The 26,439-nt window shown below is 45.7% G+C and overlaps 1 protein-coding gene across 1 annotated transcript in view; it reads right to left on the reverse strand.

Moving 5' to 3' along the window:
- TRPM8 (transient receptor potential cation channel subfamily M member 8) overlaps nucleotides 1-26,439 on the reverse strand; it is a gene marked incomplete at both ends in the record, with an annotated part of 349,124 nt that overhangs the window by 259,002 nt on the left and 63,683 nt on the right. The window contains one exon of the mRNA XM_083349746.1: nucleotides 1,899-1,966. Coding sequence (XP_083205872.1) covers nucleotides 1,899-1,966 — 68 coding nt within the window. The remainder of the gene's footprint in view (nucleotides 1-1,898; nucleotides 1,967-26,439) is intronic.

Here is a 26,439-nt window from a genome sequence, read left to right on the forward strand (position 1 = left end):
TTCACATGCTAGTAAAGTTATGCTTAAAATCCTACAAGCTAGACTCCAACAGTATGTGGATTGAAAATTACTAGAAGTACAGGCAGGATTTCGAAGAGACAGAGGAACTAGAGATCAAATTGCCAACATACTTTGGATCATGGAGAAAGCTAGGGAGTTCCAGAAAAACATCTACTTCTGCTTCATTGACTATGCTAAAGCATTTGATTGTGTGGATCACAACAAACTGGCAAGTTCTTAAAGAGATAGGAGTACCAGACCATCTTATTTGTCTCTTGAGAAACCTATATGCAGGTCAAGAAGCAACAGTGAGAACTGGACACAGAACCACTGATTGGTTCAAAATTGGGAAAGGAGTCTGGCAAGGCTGTATACTGTCACCCTGCCTCTTCAACTTATATGCAGAGCACATCATGAGAAAGGCAGGGCTAGATGAATCAAAAGTTGGAATTAAGATTGCCGGGAGAAATATCAACAACCTAAGATATGCAGATGATACCACTCTAATGACAGAAGTGAAAAGGAACTAAAGAGCCTCTTGTTACATGTGAAGAAGGAGAATGCAAAAATTGGCTTGAAACTTAACATTAAGAAAACCAAGATCATGGCATCTGGCCCTCCCAATTCCTGGCAAATAGATGGGGAAGAAATGGAGGTAGTGACAGATTTTATTTTCCTGGGCTCCAAAATTACCACAGATGGGGACTGCAGCCAAGAAATTAAAAGACGCTTGCTCCTGGGGAGGAAAGCCATGGCAAATCTAGACACCACACTAAAAAGCAGAGACATCACCCTGCCAACAAAAGTCCCTATAGTCAAGGCTATGGTCTTCCCAGTTGCAATGTATGGCTGTGAAAGTTGGACCATAAGAAAGGCTGAGTGCCAAAGAATTGAAGCCTTTGAACTATGGTGCTGGAGAGTCCCTTGAACTGCAAAGTGATCAAACTGGTCAGTCCTAGAGGAGATCAACCCTGACTGCTCTTTAGAAGGCCAGATCCTGAAGTTGAAACTCAAATACTTTGGCCACCTAATGAGAAAGAAGGACTCACTGGAGAAGAGCCTAATGCTGGGAAAGGTTGAGGGCAAGAGAAGAAGGGGATGACAGAGAATGAGGTGGCTGGATGGAGTCACTGAAGCAGTAGGCGTGAGCCTAAATGGACTCCAGAAGATGGACACAAAGGCCTAGAGGAACGTTGTCCATGGGGTCGTGATGGGTCGGACACGACTTTGCAACTAACAACAACAAATTTCAATGTATGTTCTGAAATCCTTGAATTACTCTAATTACATCACCTTTCTTAGTACAAGTCAGTCTCTGTCCTCAGAGATCCATTACTTCCTGTATTGTATCTTAAGGCACATTCCCTTAACGGAACACTAGAGGGTCTCAGTAGCAAGGAAACTACTTTTGCCTTATGGCTGTGGACAGTAGTAGGGTTCAAATATGTGAACAACTGCTTCTCTATGTGGATGCCGCTTCCGGAAGTCCGTTCTGGACCTGGGCAATAAAAAACTAGCTAGTGGTTCTGCCAAACTAATGTGAACCAGCTGAATCCCACCACTGGCTGTGGAGTTTTAGATTCAGTTCCAAACGATTGTGCACAGATGCAGCAGTTGTCAGTTATTTGTTAAAGTGTTCTGTTTCCAGGTTCATACACTATAGACACTAACTGGTGCTTCATTCCACTTGTTTTTGGTCCCTCTATTTATGAAATACATGGTAGAGATTTGATTTCCAAACTAAAATGCAATTTATAAAACAAACAAATGTACTTAAAAGGATAGAAACCACATTCGAAATATAAAAAAGCTATATTATTTTATGGAAAAAATCATCAAAACGACTACAAATGCTGAAAGATTAGCTTTTTCTATAAACGCCTCTGGAAATATCTTACTTTCAGAGTTTCTTTACCTCCTCCTTGGACAAAGCATACAATTGGAATCTTTCCACCATAATTAGAATCTGAAAAACAAGTATATGATACATAAACAGATGACTTTTAGCAATACTATAAATTTCCCCTATTTTAATTAACAGTGTATCAAAACCTGTCTTCCAGTTTTCAAGTTTACTTTCACTGAAATAAGCCTCAGTATGCACATCAGGCTCAGTATCCACATCAGATTAGTAGATAGAATAAATTGAATACAGCATATATTGACAACCTCCTGGTTTATTTCCTGCTTTCAGCTAATTAAACATTTTAGGTATCTTAGTTATCTAATATGTGAGGGAACCAACTTCTGACTAATCTGCCAGATATAACTCATAGAAATACCCCCTCCCCATTTTTATTGGGTATAATTGTTCATAAAACAGAGTGTGCCTGGAGTCTTCAGCAATGTATCTCCAAAAGATTGCAGAATAATTAGTTCTGGTAACAATCATCAAATTGATATCCTACCTTTGAGTATACAGAATTTGGCTACTATCTTCTTACAGACTTTTCAATCTTGGTTATTAAAGAAGGAAGCATATTGTTACCTGATGGGACCAATTTAGATAATTTGAGATTAGATGAGAGATCAGTTCCATCCTCAAACAATACATAGGGGATTTTAAAAGTACACACATGAGCATACTAAATTTGGTGTCAGAATGTACTCTGGATAGAAGATATTTCTTGAATCTCTGAGTCAATATCATGGAAGATATCTAAGCGTGTCAGTCTGAGTTCCCTCCTGCATGAGATAGAAGTATATAGTAAGAATATTTGGGTATGGTGAAATTAACTTGTTATAAGCACTGGTGCAAGGTGATTGAAATTCTATGCTCATTCCAAGTTTTTTTTTTTACAATCCAGTATAGAGTGAGTCCACAGTAGACTAGATTGAAGATTATTTTCCTCTTCCAGGGCAAATTGTATCAGTTTATCAATATAAGCTGAACTAAGGATTCATCTTATAGATGTGTTTAAATTAGTACTACATGTAGGGACAAATGACATGAAAATGGAACTGAAAATAATATTGAGTCATTACAAACAGGTAGGCAAGAAGGTCAAGGAGTTAGGTGCACAAGTAGTTTTTTCATCTGTACTGCCAATGAAAGGAGAATATCTGGTAAGAGAACAAAAGATTCTAGAAGTGAACCACTAGCTAAAAGGTTGGTGTCATTAAAAAAACCTTTGGATTTGTGGACCATGGTCTGCACTACCTCCCTGATGGACTATTGGCAAAGAACGGGCTTCACCTCAAAAAAACTGGGAAGAATGTTTTCAGAAAACACTTGGCTCAACTTTTCAGAAGGGCTTTAAACTAAAACTGGGGGGGTGACCAATATTTAGGATCTCCAAGACCTAATTACAAGCAAAAACCCCTAGAAAACAAATCAAATAATGAGGAAAGGAGACATAGGAAGCATAGCCAGAGTCAGACATAAAGACCTCAAATGCCTATATACTGTACAAATGCACAAAGTTTGGGGAATAAACAGAGTGAACTAGAATTATTATCTATCTATCTATCTATCTATCTATCTATCTATCTATCTATCATCTATCTATCTATCTATCTATCTATCTATCTATCTATCTATCTATCTATCTATCTATCTATCTATCTATCTATCTATTTATTTTATTTCTATACCGCCCTTCTCCCGAAGGACTCAGGGCGGTGTACAGGGCAAATACAATAAAAATACAATATACAAAAGTTAAAAAAAAATAATGCAGCCTAATTCCAATAAAATTAATACAATAATATTAAAATACCCCAAACCCATCAGACCAGACCGGCTTGTTCAAATAAGTATGTTTTTAGGTCACGTCGGAAGGAGCGAAGATCGGAAGCCATCCGGAGCTCAACCGGTAAACGGTTCCAAAGGTCTGGCGTGCCCACAGAGAACGCCCTCCCCCTGGGGGTCACCAGTCGACACTCTTTGACTGACGGCACCCTAAGGAGGCCACCTCTGTGGGAGTACACTGGACGAAGGGAAGTTGATGCCGGCAGCAGGAGCTCCCGTAAGTAATCCAGACCCATGCCATTTAGGGCTTTATAGGTCATTACCAGCACCTTGAATCTTACCCAGAGGGCAACCGGAAGCCAATGCAGCTCGCGGAGTAGAGGTGTTACATGGGAGTATCGGGAAACCCCCACCACCACTTGCGCAGCTGCATTCTGCACCAGCTGAAGCCTCCGAGTAGTCCTCAAGGGCAGCCCCATGTAGAGAGCATTGCAGTAGTCCAAACGGGAGGTCATGAGCGCATGAGTGACTGTGCGCAAGGCATCTCGGTCCAGATAGGGCCGCAACTGGCGCACCAGGCGAACCTGGGCGAAGGCCCCCCTAGTCACAGCTCCTATATGATCTTCCAAGGAGAGCTGTGAATCTAGGAGGACACCCAAGTTGCGAGCCCTATCTACGGGGGGTAATATCTCACCCCCCATCATTAGAGATGGAATAATCTGAATTTCCTGAGATGCCAGCACACACAGCCACTCAGTCTTGTCAGGGTTGAGCCGAAGCCTGTTCCTCCCCCATCCAGACCCGAATTGCCTCCAGGCAATGGGACATCACATCGAGGGCATCACTGGGGTGGTTTGGGGTAGAAATAAAAAGCTGGGTATCATCAGCATATTGATGATACCTCACCCCAAAACCACGGATGATCTCACCCAGCGGCTTCATATAGATGTTGAACAGGAGACGTGAGAGGACCGACCCCTGAGGAACTCCACAAATGAGAGGCCTCGAGGCCGACCTCTGCCCTCCTGTCAACAATGACTGCGAACGTCCCAGGAGGTAGGAGGAGAACCACCGTTAAGACGGTGCCTCCCACTCCCAACCCCCTTAGATGCCGCAGTAAGATATCATGGTTGATGGTATCGAAAGCCGCTGAGAGGTCTAATAGGACTAGGACAGAGGAACAACCCCTGTCCCGAGCCTGCCAGAGATCATCCACCAGCGCGACCAATGCCGTCTCCATGCTGTACCCGGGCCTGAAGCCCGATTGGTACGGGTCCAGATAATCAACTTCCTCCAGGAACAAAGGAAGCTGATGCGCCACCACGCTCTCAACAACTTTTGCAAGAAAGCGAAGGTTGGAGACCGAACGATAGTTGTTTAAGACAGCTGGGTCCAGGGCAGGCTTCTTGAGGAGGGGTCTCACCACCGCCTCCTTCAAGGCAGCGGGAAAACTACCCTCACTCAAAGAAGCAGTTATCACTGCCTGAAGCCAGCCTCGTGTCCCCTCCTGAGCCAAATAAACCAGCCAGGAGGGGCACGGGTCCAATAAACACGTGGTGGAGCTCAGCTTCCCCATAATCCTGTCCACCTCTTCCAGAGTCACAGGATTGAACTCCTCCCAGATGACATCGCCAAGACCGCCCATGTCCTCACCGTCAGACTCTGCCCAGTCGGAGTCCAAACCAGTCCGGATCCGAGCGATTTTGTCCGACAGATATTGGCTAAACTCCTCGGCATGACCCTGCAAGGGCTCCTCCCTCACTTCCTGATTCAGGAGGGAGCGAGTCACCCTAAACAGGGCGGCCGGGCGATTATCTGTGGACACGATGAGGGTGGCAAAGTAGTTAGACCTCGCCGTCCTCATCGCTGTGAGATAAGACCTCATAAAGGACCTTAGTCGCTGGACCTCCAACAGCTCTCTAGGCCCCATCTCCGATGCTTCATCTCCCGGAGCTCCACAGAAAACCACGGAGCCCATTGGGATCTGCACCGGGTCAGGGGCCGCATTGGTACAACTTGGTTGAGTGCCTCCGTGGCTGCCTTTTTCCAGGCTTCCACTAAGGCATTGGCCAAGCCGTGAACAAAGGCGGCAGGTGGGGACTCAAGTGCTGCCTGGAACCGCTCAGGGTCCATTAAGTGCCTAGGGCGGAACCATCCAGTTGGTTCAACAACCCCACGACGGGGAGTGGCAAAATGGAAGACCAGCCGCAGGAGATGATGATCGGTCCATGACAGGGGCATAACAATTGGGGAACCCCCACCCAGATCATCTAACCACCGGCCAGATAGAAAAATCAAATCGAGCGTGTGACCCTCCCATGAGTCAGGCCCTGAATTACTTGCATCAGGTCCATGGCCATCATGGAAGCCATGAACTCACTTAATACATGAAGGCACAGTAGATATAATTGGAATTACTGAAACTTGGTGGGATGAAACCCATGAGTGGAACATACTGATAGAATGATACAAACTGTTAAAAAACAGACCCCATAAAGAGGAAGTGGAGTTACACTATATGTAAAAGACCACTATATTGCTACAGAAATGCAAGTGACCAAAGACGAAATCCTCCTAGAATGCATATGAGTCAATATAAAAGAAAAAAAGAATGACAGGCCACTCAACCAAACAGAAAAAATAGTTGTACTTTTTGCTAACCAATTAACAAATATATGTAGAAAACACACTACAATAATGATGGGAGACTTCAATTACCCTGACATCAACTTGAAGATTAATTCTGCAGCAAATGAGAAATCGATTATATTCCTGACCAACCTAACTGACAACTTTGTTGTCCAAAAGGTAGAGGAGAGAATCAGAGGGATAGCCATACTGGACTTAATTCTCACAAACAGAGAAGTGATAGAGGGTTGAAACTTCAGTGACCATGGCATACTGGAATTCAATATAATGCAAACACAGGCAATAGAACATAATCATACCAGAGTCTTAGATTTTAACAAACTCTGAGAGAACTTGGGAAAGATTCCTTGGACAAAACTCCTAAAGGGGAAAACAACTCAAAAAGCTTGGAAAACTATGAAAAATATGCTAATAAAAGCCCAATCATCACAATATCACTGAAAAAGAAAAACAAGAAATCTAATAAGAAATGAACATGGCTGCACAAAGATCTCTCTGATAAACTCAAAAACAAAAAGGGCAAGTACAAAAAATGGAGAGAGGGGCACATAACTAAGGCAGAATAACAGCAGATAGCCAGAATCTGCAAAGAAGAAGTCAGGAAAGCAAAGGCTCAGAATGAACAAACACTTGCAACGAAGATAATTAAAAAAATATCTTTAAATAACAAGAAAAAACAATAAAGGAAATAGTCAGTCCACTAAAGAGAGAAGATGGCAAGGAAGTAACAGAAGAGAGAAAACAGAGCTGCTTAACTCATTCTTTGCATCGGTCTTCACACAAAAATAAATTATAGCCCAGTCTACCAAAAACATAACTGAAAAAGACAGACTAGAAATAAAAGTTAAAATAAACAAAAAAATTGAATGAGAGCACCTGTCTGATCTTGATGAACATAAATCACCATGACCCATCGGACCCCTCACCAAAACCATAGAACTGTTTAGCCCAGAGTTGCTGGTAAAGGTCTCATTAAGAGCCCTGATAGACTCAGGCTCGACCCACTGTCTCATAAGCCCAACCCTGGTGGGAAACTTAGGAATCCCGGTGAGGAATTTTTTGTTTGGCCAGTTAGATGGGTCCATTGCAGGGGGAGTTCCAGCCACCCTTGCCATAAGGGATCACACAGAGACTTTGACTTTTGTGGTGACCCTTGGAATGGAGTGCTCCCTTATTTTAGGGATGGCATGGTTAATGAAGTGGAACCCAAGAGTGGACTGGAGGATGGGAGAACTGAGATTCCCAAATGAAAACACAGTGTAAGGGGAGGGGTCCCAGCCCCAGCAAAGAGTAGAGGTCTGGATGGTGTAGCAATGACGAGTGATGGGGGACTGGATGGCATACCTGAGGAATATTAGCATTCAGCAAAGAAAGGTCTGATAAACTACCTCCCCACCGACCCACAGACTGTGCCATTGAGATCTTACCAGGACTGAAACTACCTAAACTGAAAATGTATTCCATGACCCCTCGGGAATTGGAAGAGCTAAAAAAAATTTATAGACAAGAATTTGGCAAAAGGTTTCATACAGCCAGTGGAACCCAAAACAACAGCCCCTGTGTTATTCCATGGGAAAAAAAATGGGTCTCTCTGCCTCTGCATAGATTATAGATCTCTGAATGCAGTGAGAATAACCCCTACCCACTCCCCCTAATGAAGGACATGTTAGCGCACTTGGAGAAGGGAATTTTTTTAAAAAACTGGACATGGGAGGTGTATTACTGGGTCAAAATTAAGGAAGGGGACAAGTGGAAGACAGCGTTCAATTGCCCCATGGGATGTTTCCAATTTAGAGTGCTTCCATTTGGGTTGCAAGGGGCACCCTCCATGTTCATGCAACTGATAAATGAAGTGCTCTAGGAGCACTTCTAGAAGGGGTGCTTGTCTACTTAGATGACATCCTAATATTCACAGAGGCCAAAGAAGAGCATGTCAAACTGGTCAGAGCGGTGCTAAATAAGTTACAAGCTGCCTGACTTTATGCCAAATTGTCCAAATGTGAATTCCATAAGGAAAGTATTGATTACCTGGGGTACCGCATATCTCAAAACAGCATAGAGATGGATCCTGAAAAGGTCTGAGTGGTGTTAGAATGGGCTCCGCCCCACACCCAGAAACAGTTACAAAATTTTCTGGGATTTGTTAAGTTTTATCATCAGTTCATTCCCTCTTTCACCCAGATTGCACTGCCCATCACAAATTTATTAAAAACTTGGGGGGGGAGGGGAAGCCAAAGCCCAGCCAGCCACTGAAATGGACTATGGAGTGCCAAGCCACATTTGAGAAACTGAAAAGACTATTCTCAGCAGAACCAGTCTTGAAGCACCGAGACACCAAAAAAATTTGGTCATTCAGGGAGATGCCAGTGATGTAGCAGTAGGTGCAGTGTGACTCCAAGAGAATAATGAAGGAAAGTTACAACCTTGTGTGTACAGATTGAGGAAGCTCACGGAAACCAAACAGAAATGGGCAGTGTGGGAGAAGGAAGCCTATGCCATTCTCTGGGCTCTCCTGACATGGTGACTGTCAAGTTTCCAACGGGCAAACTCTGCAAAGAACTCTGAGGCATTGTTTACCTTAAAAGTCTTTATTAGAGCAATATAACATCAGCAATACTTGTTTAAAGCCAAAATCTGGATTCCCCTCTCCTGAGCACAATAATATTAAGGCATAGTTCCCTCTTTTAGTTAACCATCATAAATCACATTCTCCAATTAGTTTTAAAGGTAAGTTTTCCCTCCTTAGCTTAACCTGCCAGTTCTTATTACCTCTTATTACATACAACCTTGGAAATGCTCTGCTGCTATGTTATTATGTCTAACTAATCCCCCATGCATATTCTTCCTTCCCCCTCCCATCTTCATCTAATTTTAACTCTAGAAGGGATACACAAGTAGAAATATAAAATAGCTGCTTCTTCATCTTTTGTCAAAGCAAGAACATCCGATGTTTGCAGCATTGAAATCCGGCCCCCTTACAAAAAGGACAGATTCTGTTATGTAAACAAAAACATAAGTTAGGAGCTGACTTTTGGTTTGTTGGGGTGTTTCTCATAAAACGTTTTGATAGGTCTGTCAGCTTTCACATCACTAGATTTCACCCAAGTGGCTTCAGACAATGAGTATCACTTCCATTGTACTAGGTACTGCAATTTTCCCTTAAAAATTCTAGAGTCAAGAATACATTTCACTTCATAATGGGTCTGACCCACTACTACGAGGGGTCCAGGTGCCTTCTTACAGGGAGGTCTTAAAGTGAAGACCCAAAAAGGTTTCAGTAAGCTGCAATGGAAAACCAGGTGAATTTTTCCTAAAAGTCTAGGGCAGACATGTCAAACACAAGGCCCGGGGGCCGGATGCGGCCCGCCAAGTGGTTTCATGTGGCCCGCAAAGCCATCCTGGAAACAGTGAGGGAATGGCCCCCGCTGCCTTGGCCTTGGCCCAGAGACCCTCCTCCTGCCAGAGACCCTCAGATCTGTCCCACTCCTGCCCAGGCCCCCATAGGCACCCTTGATGCGAACGATGTAGAGCTGGCCACGCCCACCTAGTAGGCCATACGCACTCTAGCCACGCCCACCCAGTAGGCCACGCCCACCCAGGCCACACCCGCCCGGCCCCCTGAGGGCAACCGCAATGCTGATGCGGCCCTCAATGAAATTGAGTTTGACACCCCTGGTCTAGGGAGTTTCAATTTTACTGTGACCGGGTTGATGATTCTCACAATGGGGAAAGGCCCCAAGAATTTAGGTCCTAATTTCTTGTTGGTTAGTTTGAGGCATAAGTATTTGGTCAATAAATAAACATTTTCCCCAATTTGGAATGTCTTTTGGGGAGCTCTCTTTTTATCAGCCTGCTTTTTGTTGGTCTTGAAAGTCTTTTTTAAGGCCATCTTTGTGTTTTTCCAAACTTCTTCCCAACCTCTTACCCATTGATCAAGTGTCTGGGAAGTGGAGGGCAACTGAGGGTATTCAGGTATGGATTTGAATTCTTTTCCTGTGGCTACATGGAAAGGTGTGTGGCCAGTGCTGCTGTGTACTGAATTATTGTAAGCCAGCTCTGCGAAAGGCAGGAGGTTGGTTCAGTTTTTTTGTTGGTAAAAAACATAGCATCTGAGATATTGTTCCACCATTTTGTTAGTGGATTCTACAGTCCCATTAGTAGCCGGGTGAAAAGCAGTTGATAAGTCTTGAGATGATCCAATTAATTTAAGAAAATTCCTCCAAAATTTCACTGTGAACTGCACCCCTCTGTCTGAAATTATTCACTTAGGAGCACCATGCAGCCGGTAGATATGTTTTAGGAACAATTTAGTCAGGCGTTGGGCCAATGGGACTCCTTTGCAGGTGATAAAATGAGCCTGTTGTGAAAACAGGTCTATCACAGTCCAGATGACAGTATTTCCTCTACTGTCAGGTAGGTTGAGAAAGGTTGGCCACTGTTTGCAGTAATCCAGGGGTTTTCCCTGGGATTTTTTTCATGGTGCACATACGGTACAGCTCCTGACATAGTTTTCCACATCTCGTTTTAGTCCCGGCCACCAAAATTGCCAGCAGATGAGATGTAGTTTTTAGATATCCAAAGTGTCCAGCCTGTTTGACATCATGGCTCTGTTTGAGAGCGTTAAGATGAAGGGTTTCAGGCAAGTACAATTTCCCTCCCTTGTAAGCCAAACCATCCCTGCATGTTAGGGAGGTCTGATTCTCTTTGAACCATTGATCGGTGAGGAGCTCTTGTTTTATTTTCTTTGCCCCAGAGTTGTCAGGATTAGGGGTCCTGCGAGGCATGAGTTGAGCAGCAGTTTGTGGACTGGAAATAATTGCCTTATTAACCTCTTCACATTCGCTTTTGTACTGGGGCAATCTCAATAGCGCATCAGCTAGGATGTTTTTTAGTACTTTAGAGTGAAGTTGAAACGGTTAAAGTACTGTGCCTATCGCACTTGCTTTGGGGACAATTTGCGGGGAGTTTTTAGTGCCACTAGATTTTTGTGATCTGTCCATACTTCAAAAGGCACCTTGCTCCCTTCTAGATAGTGTTACCAGTTTAATAGTCCCCACCTAATTGTGAAGGCCTCCTTCTCCCAGACAGCCATCTCCTCTCGCTTTCAGTGAATTTCTTAGAGGTGTAGGCACAGTATTGCAGGACCCCACTTTTATTCTTTTGCAGTAATATATTTATTTATTTATTTATTTATTTATTTATTTATTTATTTATTTATTTATTTATTTATTTATTTATTTAATAATGGGACTTATATCCCGCCCTATCTCCCGAGGGACTCAGGGCGGCTAACAACAACAAAACTTAAAGGTCTCTGTATAGTAAATTAAAATTTAAAATTGAAATAAATTAAAATAGATTAAAGAATAGAGTTAAAATTGTAAACATAATTAAAATCCCTGTCAGTCCAGGTCAGCCAGGTGGAAAAGGAGTGTTTTGAGGCCGCGGCGAAAGGACTGGAGATCTTGGGCCATCCGAAGCTCAGGGGGGAGCTGGTTCCACAGGGCTGGCGCTCCCACAGAGAAGGCTCTTCCCCTGGGGGTCGCAAGCCGACATTGTCTAGCCGACGGTACCCTGAGGAGGCCTTCTCTGTGTGAGCGTACTGGGCGATGGGAATTCGTTCCCGGCAGCAGATGGTCCTGCAAGTATCCTGGGCCTAAGCCATGTAGGGCTTTAAAGGTAAGTACCAGCACCTTAAATCTCACCCGGAGGGCAACCGGTAGCCAATGCAGCTCATGCAAGAGGGGTGTAATATGGGAGTATCGGGGTGCTCCCATCACTACCCATGCAGCTGCACTCTGCACCAGTTGAAGCCTCTGGGTGGTCTTCAAGGACAGCCCCATGTAGAGAGCATTGCAGTAGTCTATACGGGAGGTAACAAGTGCGTGGGTGACTGTACGTAGGGCATCTCGGTCCAGAAAGGGGCGCAACTGGTGTACCAGGCGAATCTGGGCAAATGCCCCCCTAGCCACGACTCCAATATGATCTTCAAAATTGAGTCGTGAATCCAGGAGGACGCCCAGGTTGCGTGCTCTATCAATGGGAGGTAACATTTCTCCTCCTATAATCAAAGATGGAACCTCTTGGACTAAACGAGATGTCGGTACGTAAAGCCACTCAGTCTTGGCCGGGTTGAGCCGGAGCCTGTTCTTTCCCATCCAAATCTGAACATCCTAGCTGCCACATTGCTGGCATGGGCTTGAATTACAAAGGGCTCCTCTGGGCAGGGGTGTTTTAGGACTGGTTCAGCGGCAAATAGTCTTTTTAAATTCTCAAAAGCTGTTTGGCAACTCATAGTACATCCTAGTGGTTGGCCCGGTTGCAGTTTCCCCCCTCCTTTACCTGTTTTGAGTAGTTTTGTAAGGGGTAGAGCAATCTTAGCAAAAAAAAAATGATGGTAGAAGTTGGTAAACCCTAGGATGCTATGGAGCTGTTTGCGAGTCTTTGGGGGTTGCCATTCAGTTATTTTATTTATTTATGGATTTTATTAATTTATGGATTTTACTTTAGCTGGGTCCATTTCAATACCCTCATTGGAAATTCTATACCCAAGATAATCTAATCGGGTCTGGTGAAATTCATATTTTGATAACTTGACATAATGTTTGGCCTTCAACAGTTTCTTTAGCACTTCTCTCACCACCTTTATATGATCAGTCATATTCGTGCTGTATATCAGGATGTCATCAAGATACACCAAAAACCCTTTGAATAGGTCTGTAGTGGCAAACCTATGGCACATGTGCAACAGGCAGCACGCAAAGCCATCCCTGTGGGCATGCGCACCATCGCCCCAGTGGGAGGCAGGACCAGTCTGCTCCCCTCAACCTCTCCATGGGCACCTGCGCTCTCGCCTCTCTTTCTCTCTCCACTGACAGCCAGGAAACAACTGCAAGAGCTGGGCAGATCTGGGCTGGATGGTGGAGGCAGCTGTCAGCACGAGTCTAGGTAAGCCACCAAAGTGATTTTTGCAATGTCCCAACAACCTGTTCTGGGCTACAGAGGCCTGGAAAAGGACTCTGCTGCCTGGATAGACCGTTGGGGGCACAAAAATGCCTCTCGGGCACCTGCATTGCCTTACTGCCTTTCCCCCCAATGACCACACAGATTGCATGCTGTGGTCCCTCCCACCATGCAAATCACATTGCCACCGTTCCCCCCACCCACTGCGTGAATCATGCTGCCACTGCCGTTGCCCCCCCCAACCACCATGCAGATCACATGCTACTGCCCCCCACCTGCTGTGCAAACTGCACTGCCGCCACTGATCCCCACCCACCCGGCCACGTGGATCACCCTACCACTGCCACGTTTCCCACCATGTGTATTGTGTGCTGTCGCCACCCCGCTGCACAGATTGCATGCCATCCCCCACCCGCCATGTGAAACACGCTGCCACCTCCACCATTCTCCCCTCCACTGCGCGGATCACACTGTTGACACTGCTTGGAAAATGTCCCATCTGCTGCCCAGATCTTGGGTTGTAGAGCAATTTCGTGCGCCCCCCCAGCCGATCCAGGTGGCAGAAGCATTTTCCAAGCCACTGGAGCTTGCATCCATGGCTGCAGGGTGATTTTGTGGTGTACGAGCAGCCCGATCCAGGCTCCAGAGGCCTGAAAAATGCTTATGCTGCCCGGATTGGCTGTGGGGGGAACCTCTAAATTGCTCTGCAGCTTTAGATCCAGGCCACAGAAGCCTTTTCCAACCCTCTGGAGCTCACATCCATGGCCATGGGGTGATTTTACAGCATGCAAGCGGCCCGATCTGGTCTCAGGAGGCCTGAAAAATGCTTCTGCCACCTGGATTGCCCATGGGGGGGTGCAAAATTGCTCTGCAGCCCTAGATGCGAACTCTGGAGGCCTGGAAAATGCTTCTGCTGCCTGGATCTAGGGCTGCAGAGCAATTTCGCGCCCTCCCCATGGCTGATCTGGGCAGCAGAAATGACATTCCCCACCCCCTTTAATATCTCTTCCCCCACCCCTTTAATATCTCTTCCCCCACCCCTTTTAATAACTTCTTCCCCACCCCTTTAATATCTCTTCCCCCACCCCCTTTAATATCTCTTCCCCCACGTCTTTTAATATCTCTTCCCCCATCCCTTTTAATATCCATCCCCCACCCCTTTAATATCTCTTCCCCCACCACCTTTAATATCATCTCTTCCCCCACCACTTTGAATATCTCTTCCCCACCCCTTTTAATATAATCTCTTCCCCCACCCCTTTAATATCTCTACCCCACCTCTTTTAATATCTTTTCCCCATCCCCTTTAATATCTCTTCCCCACCCCCTTTAATATCTCTTCCCCACCCCCTTTAATATCTCTTCCCTCACCCCTTTTAATGCCTTCCCCACCCCTTTTAATATCTCTTCCTCCATCCCTTTAATATTTCTTCCCCACCCCTTTAATATGTCTTCCCCCATCCCTTTTAATATGTCTTCCCCACCACCTTTAATATCTCTTCCCCACCACCTTTAATATCTCTTCCCCACCACCTCTAATATATTTCCCCCACCACCATTAATATCTCTTCCCCCACCCCTTTAATATCTCTTCCCCACCCCCTTTAATATCTCTTTCCCCCACCTTTAAAATGATCTTTTCCCCCACCACCTTTAATATCATCTCTTCCCCCAGCACCTTTAATATCTCTTCCCCCACCCTGTTTAATATCTCTTCCCGCACCCCCTTTCTCTTCCCCCACCACCTTTAACATCATCTCTTCCCCATCTCTTCCCCCACCACCTTTAATATCATGTCTTCCCCTACCACCTGTAATACCAGTGAGGCTCGTCCAGTGGACTATGCTCTGGCGCTCGCCCTGGTCCTATCCCCCCTCTTCCAGAGACCCTCAGATCCACCCCAGTCCTGCCCAGCCCCGCACAAGTGCCCCTGACATGAGTGATGTGGAGCTGGCCACGCTGACCCAGTTGGCCACATCCACCCAGTAGGCCATGCCCACCCAGTGGCCACACCCATCCGGCACCCGACAATAAATAAGTGGGGTTTGGGTTGAAGTTTGGGCACTCAGTCTCTAAAAAGTTCACCATCACTGGTATAGGTGATCATGTAGGACCTCATTAATCAACTGCATGAATACGGCTGGGGCTCCTTGTAGCCCAAACAGCATGACTCTGATTTGATAGTTCCCAATGGGGCAGTTGAAGGCAGTTTTCCATTCATCTCCCTCTTTTATTCTCACCCATTAATAAGCTTCTCTCTGGTCTAATTTAGTGAAGACACTTCCTTTGGCCAGGTAGGTTAGTAGATGTCAGAATCCATTTATATTTCATTTCTCACTCCCTCTCTGTGCAAAGACAAATCTCATCCCACCCCACCCCCTTTCTGGATTCTGCATTCCCAAGGAGGAAAGAGAATAGACAGGGGAGTTTATTGCCCTCATCTCTCCCTTAGATGTAACTTTTTGTTTAACTAGCCTGCCTGTTGGCCATCGCAAAAGGATCGATAAAAGGGCTAATGCCTCCTTAAGTAACACCAGCTGCCTGCAATTGGTGCAGGTTCGAGTCCCACCAGGCTCAAGGTTGACTCAGCCTTCCATCCTTCCGAGGTAGGTAAAATGAGGACCCAGATTGTTGGGGGCAATTAAGCTGACTTTGTAATAATGCCACTGGGGTGTGTGTGTGAAAGCCCTAATAAGCAGGCTTATACATAGAATGAAGGCTACTGCTAAGCTTGTAAGCCGCCCTGAGTCTTCGGAGAAGGGCGGGATATAAATGGAATTAAAATAAAAAATAAAAATAAAATAAGAAAGGGGGTGGGGGGAATTATGGCTTGTATCTTCAGATGGAATGTGAAAAGGAGGAAGTAATAGACAGGATTTGCATTATTTATTTTATTTTTTTTATTTTAATTCCATTTATATCCCGCCCTTCTCCGAAGACTCAGGGCGGTCAACCTGGAAGGAAGAACCTTACCGGGGGACTTTGCAAAAAATACAATGTCTAATGATGAGGCAGGGAAGGACAGAAGCCCCATGGAAAGGGAACTTTTCCCCCAACTGACATCCCACAAACTATTGGAAGCTGAAGCGACATATTACTCCGGGGAACAGGTGGTGGAGACGCACAACCACAAACCGTGGTATTTGATGGGTGTTGGAAGGAAAAGTGAGTGGGAAAAGGCATCAAGGAAAGTGAACCTGAGGCGGGGCGGCCACCAACCTGAATGGAAGCAAGAGATGGAGAGCTCCCTGCACGTCAGCAAAGAGGATGGGAGTTATGCACCACATGCAGAGTGGATCCTAGAGAAAGCTATTGACCTGATGAAAAAAAAAAAACCTTTGCTCACTAAGAGAGGAGAAAGCTGAATCCTGCAGCCGCAACAGTGCCTGGAGCTGCAGCTGGAGAGATAGTGGGGGGGATCCAGAACCTGCAGCACTGGGGCCATCTGCTGAACCAGGAGCTGCCATCTCAGCAACACCCACCCGCTGCCAAACCACAGACAGGGATCAGGATGGGGGGCAATACCACCCGCAGTGTAGACATCAATCCATTCAAAGACTACCACCCCTGGAAGCGAAATTCAGGGGGGAACCACCACGCTTGGTTTTTTTCCTAACTCAAATCCTCAGTTATATGGAAGAATACAGAAGGGACATCCCCAGTGACAAAGCCCGCATCCGCATTGTGCAATCCACCCTGTACGGACTGCCTGCAGACTGGGTGGTGAACCTGCATGACTGCACCAGAACTCAACGACTTCAACTGGTGCATGTCATCCTTGAGGAGGTGATTTGAGGACCCTTTGGCTGATTGTAAGGCCTGGGAGAGAATCAAAATGGTGAGGCAGGGCAGACTGCCAGTGGCTGAATATACCCAAGAATTCTGAGCTATTGCCAACAAGCTGAACTGGCCAGAAGACATCCTCCTTAGCCATTTCAAAGATGAGTTAAACTATGACCTGTATGATGCTTGCCTGCCTTGAAGACACCCACACCACCTCGATGACTGGTATGTCCTGGCAGAGGAGGCTGAGATAGACATACTGAAGAGGCATCACCGAGGGAAACCATGGACCCACCTGCCGCCAGAGCAAACATGCAAGCTAGCGAAACCACCGACTACGGCTAAGAAATCAACAGGTTGTTTCAAATGTGGGAGAGAGGGCCACAGCACCACAGAATGCCGCTCAAAAGCCCCTTGGCAGAAATCAGAGCCATCACCATCAAGGAGATCAGGGAAGTCCCAAGGCAACCCAAAAAAACCTGCCATGGGGGGGATAGAGGCTGTAGAGTCCCCAACCCCTGCCAAGGACTGGGAGGGGATTCCAGCCTACACCGCAGAGGCAGTGGACACCTCAGAAGACAGCTCAGAGGGAGAAACCTTGGTAAGCGGATCCATTCCACCCATCTTTAAGACAGTGACTATATTAGCTTCCTACATGCCAGAAGCTGTCAAAGTAAAAGCCTAATAGACTCTGGCTACACCCATTGCCTCATCAGCCCAACACTGGTGGGAAATTTGGGCATTCTGGTGAGGAGACTAAAGCAACCAATCTCTTGGCCAGTTAGATTGGTCCATAGCAGCACGGGGGGGGGTACCAGCTACCCTAGCAACCTTACCATTTCACCTGTCCCTGGGGACCCATGAGGAAGACACATTTGTAGTGACCCCAGACATGGAATTTCCAATGATTTTAGGGCTGGAATGGCTGAAGAAATGGAACCCCTGGGTAAATTGGAGGATAGCAGAACTCAAAGTCCTGTAGGGGGAGCATAGGAGCTTAAAACCCCAAAGCACCCCCCAACCCGAGGAGAGGAGACAGCATTAGTGGGGGAAGAGAAGGGGTTACCAGAAATACCGGAGGAATACAGGGAACTTGCTGAAGTTTTCAGTGAGGAACGGGCAGATGAGCTTCCCCCTCACCGACCCACAGACTGTGCTATAGAATTCAAACCCAGGGCAAAACTCCCGAAGCCCAGGCTGTACTCTATGAGCCCCAAAGTGACAGAGAAGATGGAAAGATTCATAAATAAAAACCTAGAAAGGGGACTTATTGAGCCTGCAAAACCCAAAGTGGCCACCCAGGTCCTGTTCAGGTCGAAGAAGGACAATACTATGCATTTACCATGCCCTGAATGCAATTAGTGAAAGTAACCTGTATCCCCTACCCCTCATGAAGGATATGCTATCCCACCTATTGCAAGGAAGGATTTTTACCAAACTAGACCTAAGGGAAGCATACTACCACATTAGGTCTGGACAGAACCACCTTGGGTGGGTGAGAAGTTATACATACCAACCACCCAGGAGGTCACATTCATAGAACTTTGCCATGACACCAAATCAGCAAGGCATTTTGGATTTGTAAAAACCTTACACTTAACTAAAAGGCAATTTTGGTGGCCATCCATGAAAAAGCACATAGAAGGTTACATGGCTAGCTGCCTGAAGTGCGCTACTGCAAAGAGGTTGCAAGGGAAATCACCCAGACTGTTACAAACAGTGGCAATTCCCTCAAGCCCTGGAGGGAAATAGCCATAGATTTTATAATGGAATTACCAGAAAGCAATGGGAATACTGTAATCTGGAAGGTCATGGACTTGTTTTCCAAACAGGTGCACTTCATCCTTTGCCAAAAGATCCCCACTGCAAAAGCTCTAGTGAAACCTTTCGTGCAGCATGGGGCACCACAATGCATCATATCTGATAGGGGGTTGCAATTGACATTGGCATTTTGGAAGGAATTTTTATCCCTTTTAGGAACCACTCAGAGACTGACATCTAGTCATCATCCTCAGGGAATGGCCAATCTGAAAAATCTAACTCAGTACTTGAGCAATATTTAAGATGCTTTATTAATTTCCAGCAAACAAATTAGACGGACCTACTCCCTTTCACAGCAGTGGCATATAATAATACAGTCCACTCCAGCACAGTTTACACTCTTTTTCAAATAGCTACCAGTCAGAGTTTCAACCCCATACCAGAACTAACCCCAAATGAACCGGTAATCCCATCACTGAAGGAATGTATTGCACAATTACAAAACACCTGGCCAATCATTAGGAAAGCTTTAGATGAAGCTAGACAAGCAGACAAAGCACAAGCAGACAAAAAGAAAGTCAATCCCAGCCATTCAGGGTGGGAGAGATGGTATATTTATCCACAAAACACTTTAAATCCCTACAACCCTGTAAAAAACCTGGACCAAAATATATTGGACCTTTTCCAATTAAAAGAATCATAAACCTAGTAACAGTAGAATTAGAACTACCCAAAAATCTTAGGCAGATACACCCAATTTTTCATCCCAGTTTGCTAAAAAGGGAACAACAGTCACCCCTACCAACAAAAACCATCACCATCTCCTATCATTACAACACTTTGAGGTAAAAGAAATCCTGGATTCTAGGAAACACCATGGAGAAATTCAATATTTATTAGCTTGGAAACACCTCTCCTCCTCAGAAAATGAGTGGGTCAATAAACATCACATTAGAACCAACCCAAGTTGCTAAAGAAGTTTCATACAGAATACCCTAGCAAACCAGGCTAACATCTATATTTTGTTTCCTCTACAGGTGGACTTCTCTTTTTTTTAAAAGGAGAGCAGGATATCAGAATCCATTTATATTTCATTTCTAACTCCCTCTCTGTGCAAACCCAAATCTCACCTGCCCCCTTTCTGGATTCTGCCATTCCCAATGAGGAAAGAGAATAGACAGGGGAGTTTATTGCCCTCATCTCTTTCCCTTAGATGGCCTATTGGCCATCTCAAAAAGACCGATGAAAGGAACCCTCTCCCTCTGATCTACGAGCAACTAAGAAAGGGGGTGGGGGGAAATCCTGGCTGTTGCCGATGAAAGGAATCCTCTCTCTCTCTGATCTACCAGCAAGTAAGAAAGGGAGTGGGGGGAATTCTGGCTTGTATCTCCTGATGGAATGTGAAGGGGAGGAAGTTATTGTGTTGCAAATGGACTGATGGTTCTCTCTTTCCCATGAGGGGTTTGACACTTGAGACTTGACTGATCCAGGACTGACCAAATGGACTGAGGGGTGGGGTTTTGCTTGGGGACATTTAAAAATATCAATCTGTGAGAAAGTTTTCAGATCCTGTCTACTATATCCTCTGTCATCTGTGTCTTATAAAAGTTCCTGCTGGGACAATCTTGTCTCCAAGAGTTTTTCTTTCCTAAGATGTGGGTTGGAGTGGGTTCTGTCAGTAGGTCTTTCAGGAGGGGGAGGGGATATTTCTTTTTCATGCTCACCACGTTAAGACCTCTATAATCTATGCATAGACGAAAAGACTCATCTTCTTTTTTCTTTAAACAGTACAGAGGCTCCCATAGCAGACTTGGTCCATTCAATGAACCCTCTCACTAGGTTTTTGTTCACATATCGCTGCATCTCCTCCATTTCAAGGGGGAATATAGCGTACATTTTTGGCCATGGGATTTTGGCTCCTGGCAGTAGTTCGATAGCAGAATCACTGAGTCTGCGATGGGGCAGGGCATCACATTCTTTCCACTAAATGCCTCTGCTAGGTCCCTGTACTTGCTGGGGATAAGTGGCTCACCTGGTAGCCGTGAGGCAGCCATGTGCGCTTGCTCATTGGGTGGGCTAAATTTTCCTGTAATGTCTGTAGAATCAATGGGCCCTATAGGTAGTCTCACAGTTCTCATTCCTTTCTCCCACCAAATAAATTGCTTCCATTTGTCCAACCATGCTAATCCTAGGATCACAGCCTCCATCATTTTTGGAGCCACCAGGAAGCAAATAAACTCCCAGTGCTTGCCTATTTCTAGGTGTAGGGGCTCAGTTAATTGCATGACTAAAGTCGGAGGGACATCAGGAAGCCATCGGGTTGCTCAAATCTCACAAGTTTGGAGAGCGGTTTAGCTCGTATGCCCAGTTTCATGGCAAATGACAGGCTAATGATGCATTGGGAGCATCCATAATCAACTAGTACTTTTAAGTCTACTTGTGCCCCTGATTTAGGGATTATGAGTTTGACAGGCAACAAAAAAGGTGGGATGTGTCGACACACCATTGGGTCATTCTCCCCTTCATCGTCACTGTCAAAGGTGAATAGAGTGGGGATGGGTCCAGTCTGAGGTCCAGCATCCTCCTGGGTGGGGGATTTGACCTAGGCAACAGGCTCCTGGGTAGCCCAGTTGGACTTCTCTCTTGGTGGCTACTGCGCAGGTCTCCTCCTCACTGCTGCTTCTGGTCTACTCTGCTGTTGTGGGTAGGGGACTGGACAGTTCGCTGCTTGATGTCCCTGCTCTCTGCAGTGAAAACACTTGATTGGCGGGCTTGTGGGTGACCTGGGTATTTTGGCAGTAGCAGTAGTTGTAGGTTTTCGGGGTGGTGGTTGCTGTTTGGGTTGTTCTGGCTTTGGCACGGCTTCAGGTGGGAAAGGCTTCTTATAGCGAGTGAGCTGAGCACCTAATCTACCGCTGCCTGGTACCATTCTTTCAACTGGTCAGGTGCAGCTTGGTAGATGCAGGCCTGAGAAAGGTGGTTGTCCAACCCTTCTCTGAAATGATGAATTATGGATTGCTCAGGCCATCTCTCTATCCGACCGGGTATCTTGCGAAACTCTTGCACATACTCCAGGCCAGCCAGCTTGTTTTAACTTGTGGATTTGTTCTTCTGCTTTGAGGGCAATGGATGGGTCCTCAAATCTTTCTCTCAGCCCTAGGAGGAAGAGGTGGGGGTCCTCCAATTCAGGGGCTTGCTCATTATATAAATTGTTTAACCACTTGGATGCTTCTCCCGCTAGGCTGGACGCAATCCCATTGATCATAGAACCTGGATAGGCCCAGCGATTCAAATGAGAGCATACTTGGTTGAGGAAAAAAATCAGTTTCTCTGGATCCCCATTGAAGGTTGCTCTGAAAGGTGGGGCCATCATTGATTGCTGGGGCCCCTCTGTGACTGATGTGCCCCCAGTTGCTGCTGGCCCCATCCTGGCTGTTGATTCAATGGCTGCCTGGGCCCCCACTGCAGCTGTTGCACCCCCAGTTGCTGGCGACCCCATTGGTGCTGCTATATGCCCAGAGGTTGCACATTAGGCCCCTGCTGCTGCCCCGCTTGCTGTGGTTGTCTGAGGGGAGGCTGCTAATACCTTCCCTGCTGATGGCCAGCAGGAAGTTGTGGCACCACCTGCTGCTATAGGCCCCTCAATGGTTGTTGGATAGGTGGAGGTTGCTGTCATCTACTCTGTTGTTGGTCTGCAGGGAATTGTGGCACCCTCTGTTGCTGATCTACTAGGAATCATGTTAGCCTCAATTGCTGTGGTGCCTCCCTCAATTGTGGGCCCCTCAGTGGTTGATTGATGCTTGGGGGCAGTGACCAGCCTCCATGGAGCTGTCGTCTTCCAACTAGCTCTTGCTAGTTGCAAGGCCTCTATTAGCTGATTTAGGCCCTGAGGTTGTTGCCCCTCCATCTGTGGGGGTTTCCATATTCCCCACTGCTGTGGGGGTCCTAGGCTGGGGTTCTCTTCCTCTGTGGGACTGGAGGCACTATCAAGGGACTCCAGGGGTTGGAGGATTGTTAGATCTGCAAAATGGGGGCTGGGGCCTCTCTCAGAAGGAGCTGTTCTGCGCTTCTCACTTCTAGCTCTTCAAACCTTTCTACTAAATAGTCAATTAATTGGCTATGGGCTGCAGATGGATATTTCCACCCACCTGAGTATTCAGTCTCATATGGCCTGGCAGCTCCCCACCGTTCTGGGGAATGCGATATGCGGGAGTCTCTTTGTTGTCGCTCCACCTCCTCTGCCTTTGAAGCTCTTGGGGACGACAAGGTGGCTTTAAGGTGTCTGGAGTCTCCGCTGGGCTTAATCCATTCTGAAGACCAGACCAATTCTCCTGGGTGTTTGGGTTTAGCTCCCAGCTGGAAGGATCACTGAATCTCTTTTCCTACCGGCTTCTTCCCCCCCCCCCCCCGGGGTGGCTGCTGCTGTTGGGGAGAAGGGTGGTATAGGCAATTGGGAGAAGGGTGGTATAGAAATCAAATAAATGAAATGAAATGAAATGAAATTTCTCCTCCTCCATGATGGAATCTTCCCCGATTCTTTGTCAGCCTGTCTCCCAGGTTTAGAGACAATGACATGGGTTTGGGACCCACTAGTTAGTTTGTAAAGTTGGTGGATTTCGGCTTGATGTCAAGCTTCCGACGGACGAACTCTTCAAAGAACTCTGAGGCATTGTTTACCTTAAAGCCTTTATTAGAGCAATACTTGATTAAAGCCAAAATCTGGATTCCCCTCCCCTGAGCACAATAATATTAAGGCATAGTTCCCTCCTTTAGTTAACCATCATAAATCACATTCTCCAATTACTGTAGTTTGAAAGGTAAGTTTTTCCTTCTTAACTTAACCCACCAGTTCTCATTGCCTCATATTACATACAACCTTGATAATGCTCTGCTGCTATGTCATTATGTCTAACTAATCCCCCATGCATATTCTTCCTTCCCCCTCCCATTTTCATCTAACTTTAACTCTAAACATAATGCAAAAGTAGAAATATAAAATAGCTGCTTCTTCATCTTTTGTCAAAGCAAGAACATCCAATGTTAGCAGCATTGACAGCGACATTTCCTGGAAGGGAACAAAAACCCTTTCTAAGTATGGACTGATCATAAAAATGTAGAGGCTCTAAAAACACCTAGGAAACTATCCCCCAAAAAAGCACTTCCATCACTTCAATTTCACCATTAGACACTTACCAAGGAGGAAGAACTTCCTAGTAGATGCTCTGTCATGATTACCACAATACAACAGTAAAAAAAACAGAGATAACAGACCCACTTATGCCATCAAGGCAACTAGCCATGTCAATAACCACACAAGCACAAACAAACAAAAAATCCCAAACCCCTAGTGAGCATGGCAGGGGTGAAATTCAGACAAGCCTTAGAAAAGGACGAATGGTTCTTAAGCCATAAGAACCTGTGCACAATGAATGACAGACTGCCATGGGTGGGGGAAAAACTTTATGTCCCAAAAACCCAGAGACTAAACTTCATGCACCTTTGTCATGATTCCAAAGGAGCTGGGCACTTCGGGTTCATGAAAACCCTTCACATAGTGAAACAGCAGTTTTGGTGGCCCTCGATAAAAAGGATATTGAAAGCTACATGGCCAGTTGTCCCATTTGTGCAGGGAGGGAGATTTCTATGGACTTTATTGTGGAATTACCAGAATGTGGGGGAAACACCATCATTTGGGTAGTGACAGATCTGTGCTCTAAGCAGGTGCACTTTGTCCCGTGTCAAAAAGTCCCCACAGCAAAGACATTAGCAAAGCTGCTTGTGCAACACATATATCAACTACATGGAGCCCCACAACGGATGACATCAAACAGGAAATTCTACTTTACATCTGAGTTCTGGAAGGCTTTCCTGGACCTTTTGGTGACCATTCAGAGTTTGTCATCTAATCACCATCTGCAAACGAATGGTGGGTCAGAATGTTCAAACTCAGTACTGGAACAATATTTAAGATGTTTTATAAAATACCAGCAAGACAACTGGACCGAACTACTTCCCTTTGCAGAAGTCACATATAATAGCACCATTCACTTTAGCACCAGTTATACGCTGTTCCAAGTCGCAACAGGACAAAACTTCTACCCAATGCCTGAACTGCCAACTAATGAATCCATCATCCCCTCCCTGAAGAAATGGATCTTACAACTCCAAAATACCTGGCCAGTCATAAGAAAAGCATTAGATGAGGCTAAGGAGGCTTACAAGACTCAGACAGATAAAAAAATTAGTGGAACCAAAACCCTTCCAAGTAAGGGAGGAAGTATACCTGTCCACTAAGTATTTAAAATCTCTGCAACCGTCAAAGAAGTTGGGACCAAAATTTGTGGGTGCCTTTCCCATTCAGTGAATAATTAATCCTGTAACTGTAGAACTTGTTGTTGTTAGCTGCGAAGTCGTGTCCGACCCATCGCGACCCTATGGACAACATTCCTCCAGGCCTTCCTGTCCTCTACCATCTTCTGGAGTCCATTTAACCTCACGCCTACTGCTTCAGTGACTCCATCCAGCCACCTCATTCTCTGTCGTCCCTTTCTTCTATTGCCCTCAATCTTTCCCAGCATTAGGCTCTTCTCCAGTGAGTCCTTCCTTCTCATTAGGTGGCCAAAGTATTTGAGTTTTAGCTTCAGGATCTGGCCTTCTAAAGAGCAGTCAGGGTTGATCTCCTCTAGGACTGACCGGTTTGATCGCCTTGCAGTCCAAGGGACTCGCAGGAGTCTTCTCCAGCACCAGAGTTCAAAGGCCTCAATTCTTTGGCGCTCAGCCTTTCTTATGGTCCAACTTTCACAGCCATACATTGCAACTGGGAAGACCAAAGCCTTGACCATACACACTTTTGTTGACAGGGTGATGTCTCTGCTTTTTAGTGTGCTGTCTAGATTTGCCATGGCTTTCCTCCCCAGCAGCAAGCGTCTTTTAATTTCTTAGCTACAGTCCCCATCTGCAGTGATCTTGGAGCCCAGGAAAATAAAATCTGTCACTACTTCCATTTCTTCCCCATCTATTTGCCAGAAATTGAGAGGGCCAGATGCCACGATCTTGGTTTTCTTAATGTTAAGTTTCAACCCAAGTTTTGCACTCTCCTTCTTCACCCGCAACAAGAGGCTCTTTAGTTCTTCTTCACTTTCTGCCATTAGAGTGGTATCATCTGCGTATCTTAGGTTGTTGATATTTCTTCCGGCAATCTTAATTCCAACTTTTGTTTCATCTAGCCCTGCCTTTCTCATGATGTACTCTGCATATAAGTTAAATAGGCAGGGTGACAGTATACAGCCTTGCCGGACTCCTTTCCCAATTTTGAACCAATCAGTGGTTCCGTGTCCAGTTCTCACTGTTGCTTCTTGATCCGCATATAGGTTTCTCAAGAGACAAATAAGATGGTCTGGTACTCCCATCTCTTTAAGGACTTGCCACAGTTTGTTATGATCCACACAATCAAAGGCTTTAGCATAGTCAATGAAGCAGAAGTAGATGTTTTTCTGGAACTCCCTAGCTTTCTCCATGATCCAGCGTATGTTGGCAATTTGATCTCTAGTTCCTCTGCCTCTTCGAAATCCTGCCTGTACTTCTGGTAGTTC

Source organism: Vipera ursinii, assembly GCF_947247035.1.
Source record: "Vipera ursinii genome assembly, chromosome: 1".
Lineage (NCBI taxonomy): Eukaryota > Metazoa > Chordata > Lepidosauria > Squamata > Viperidae > Vipera > Vipera ursinii.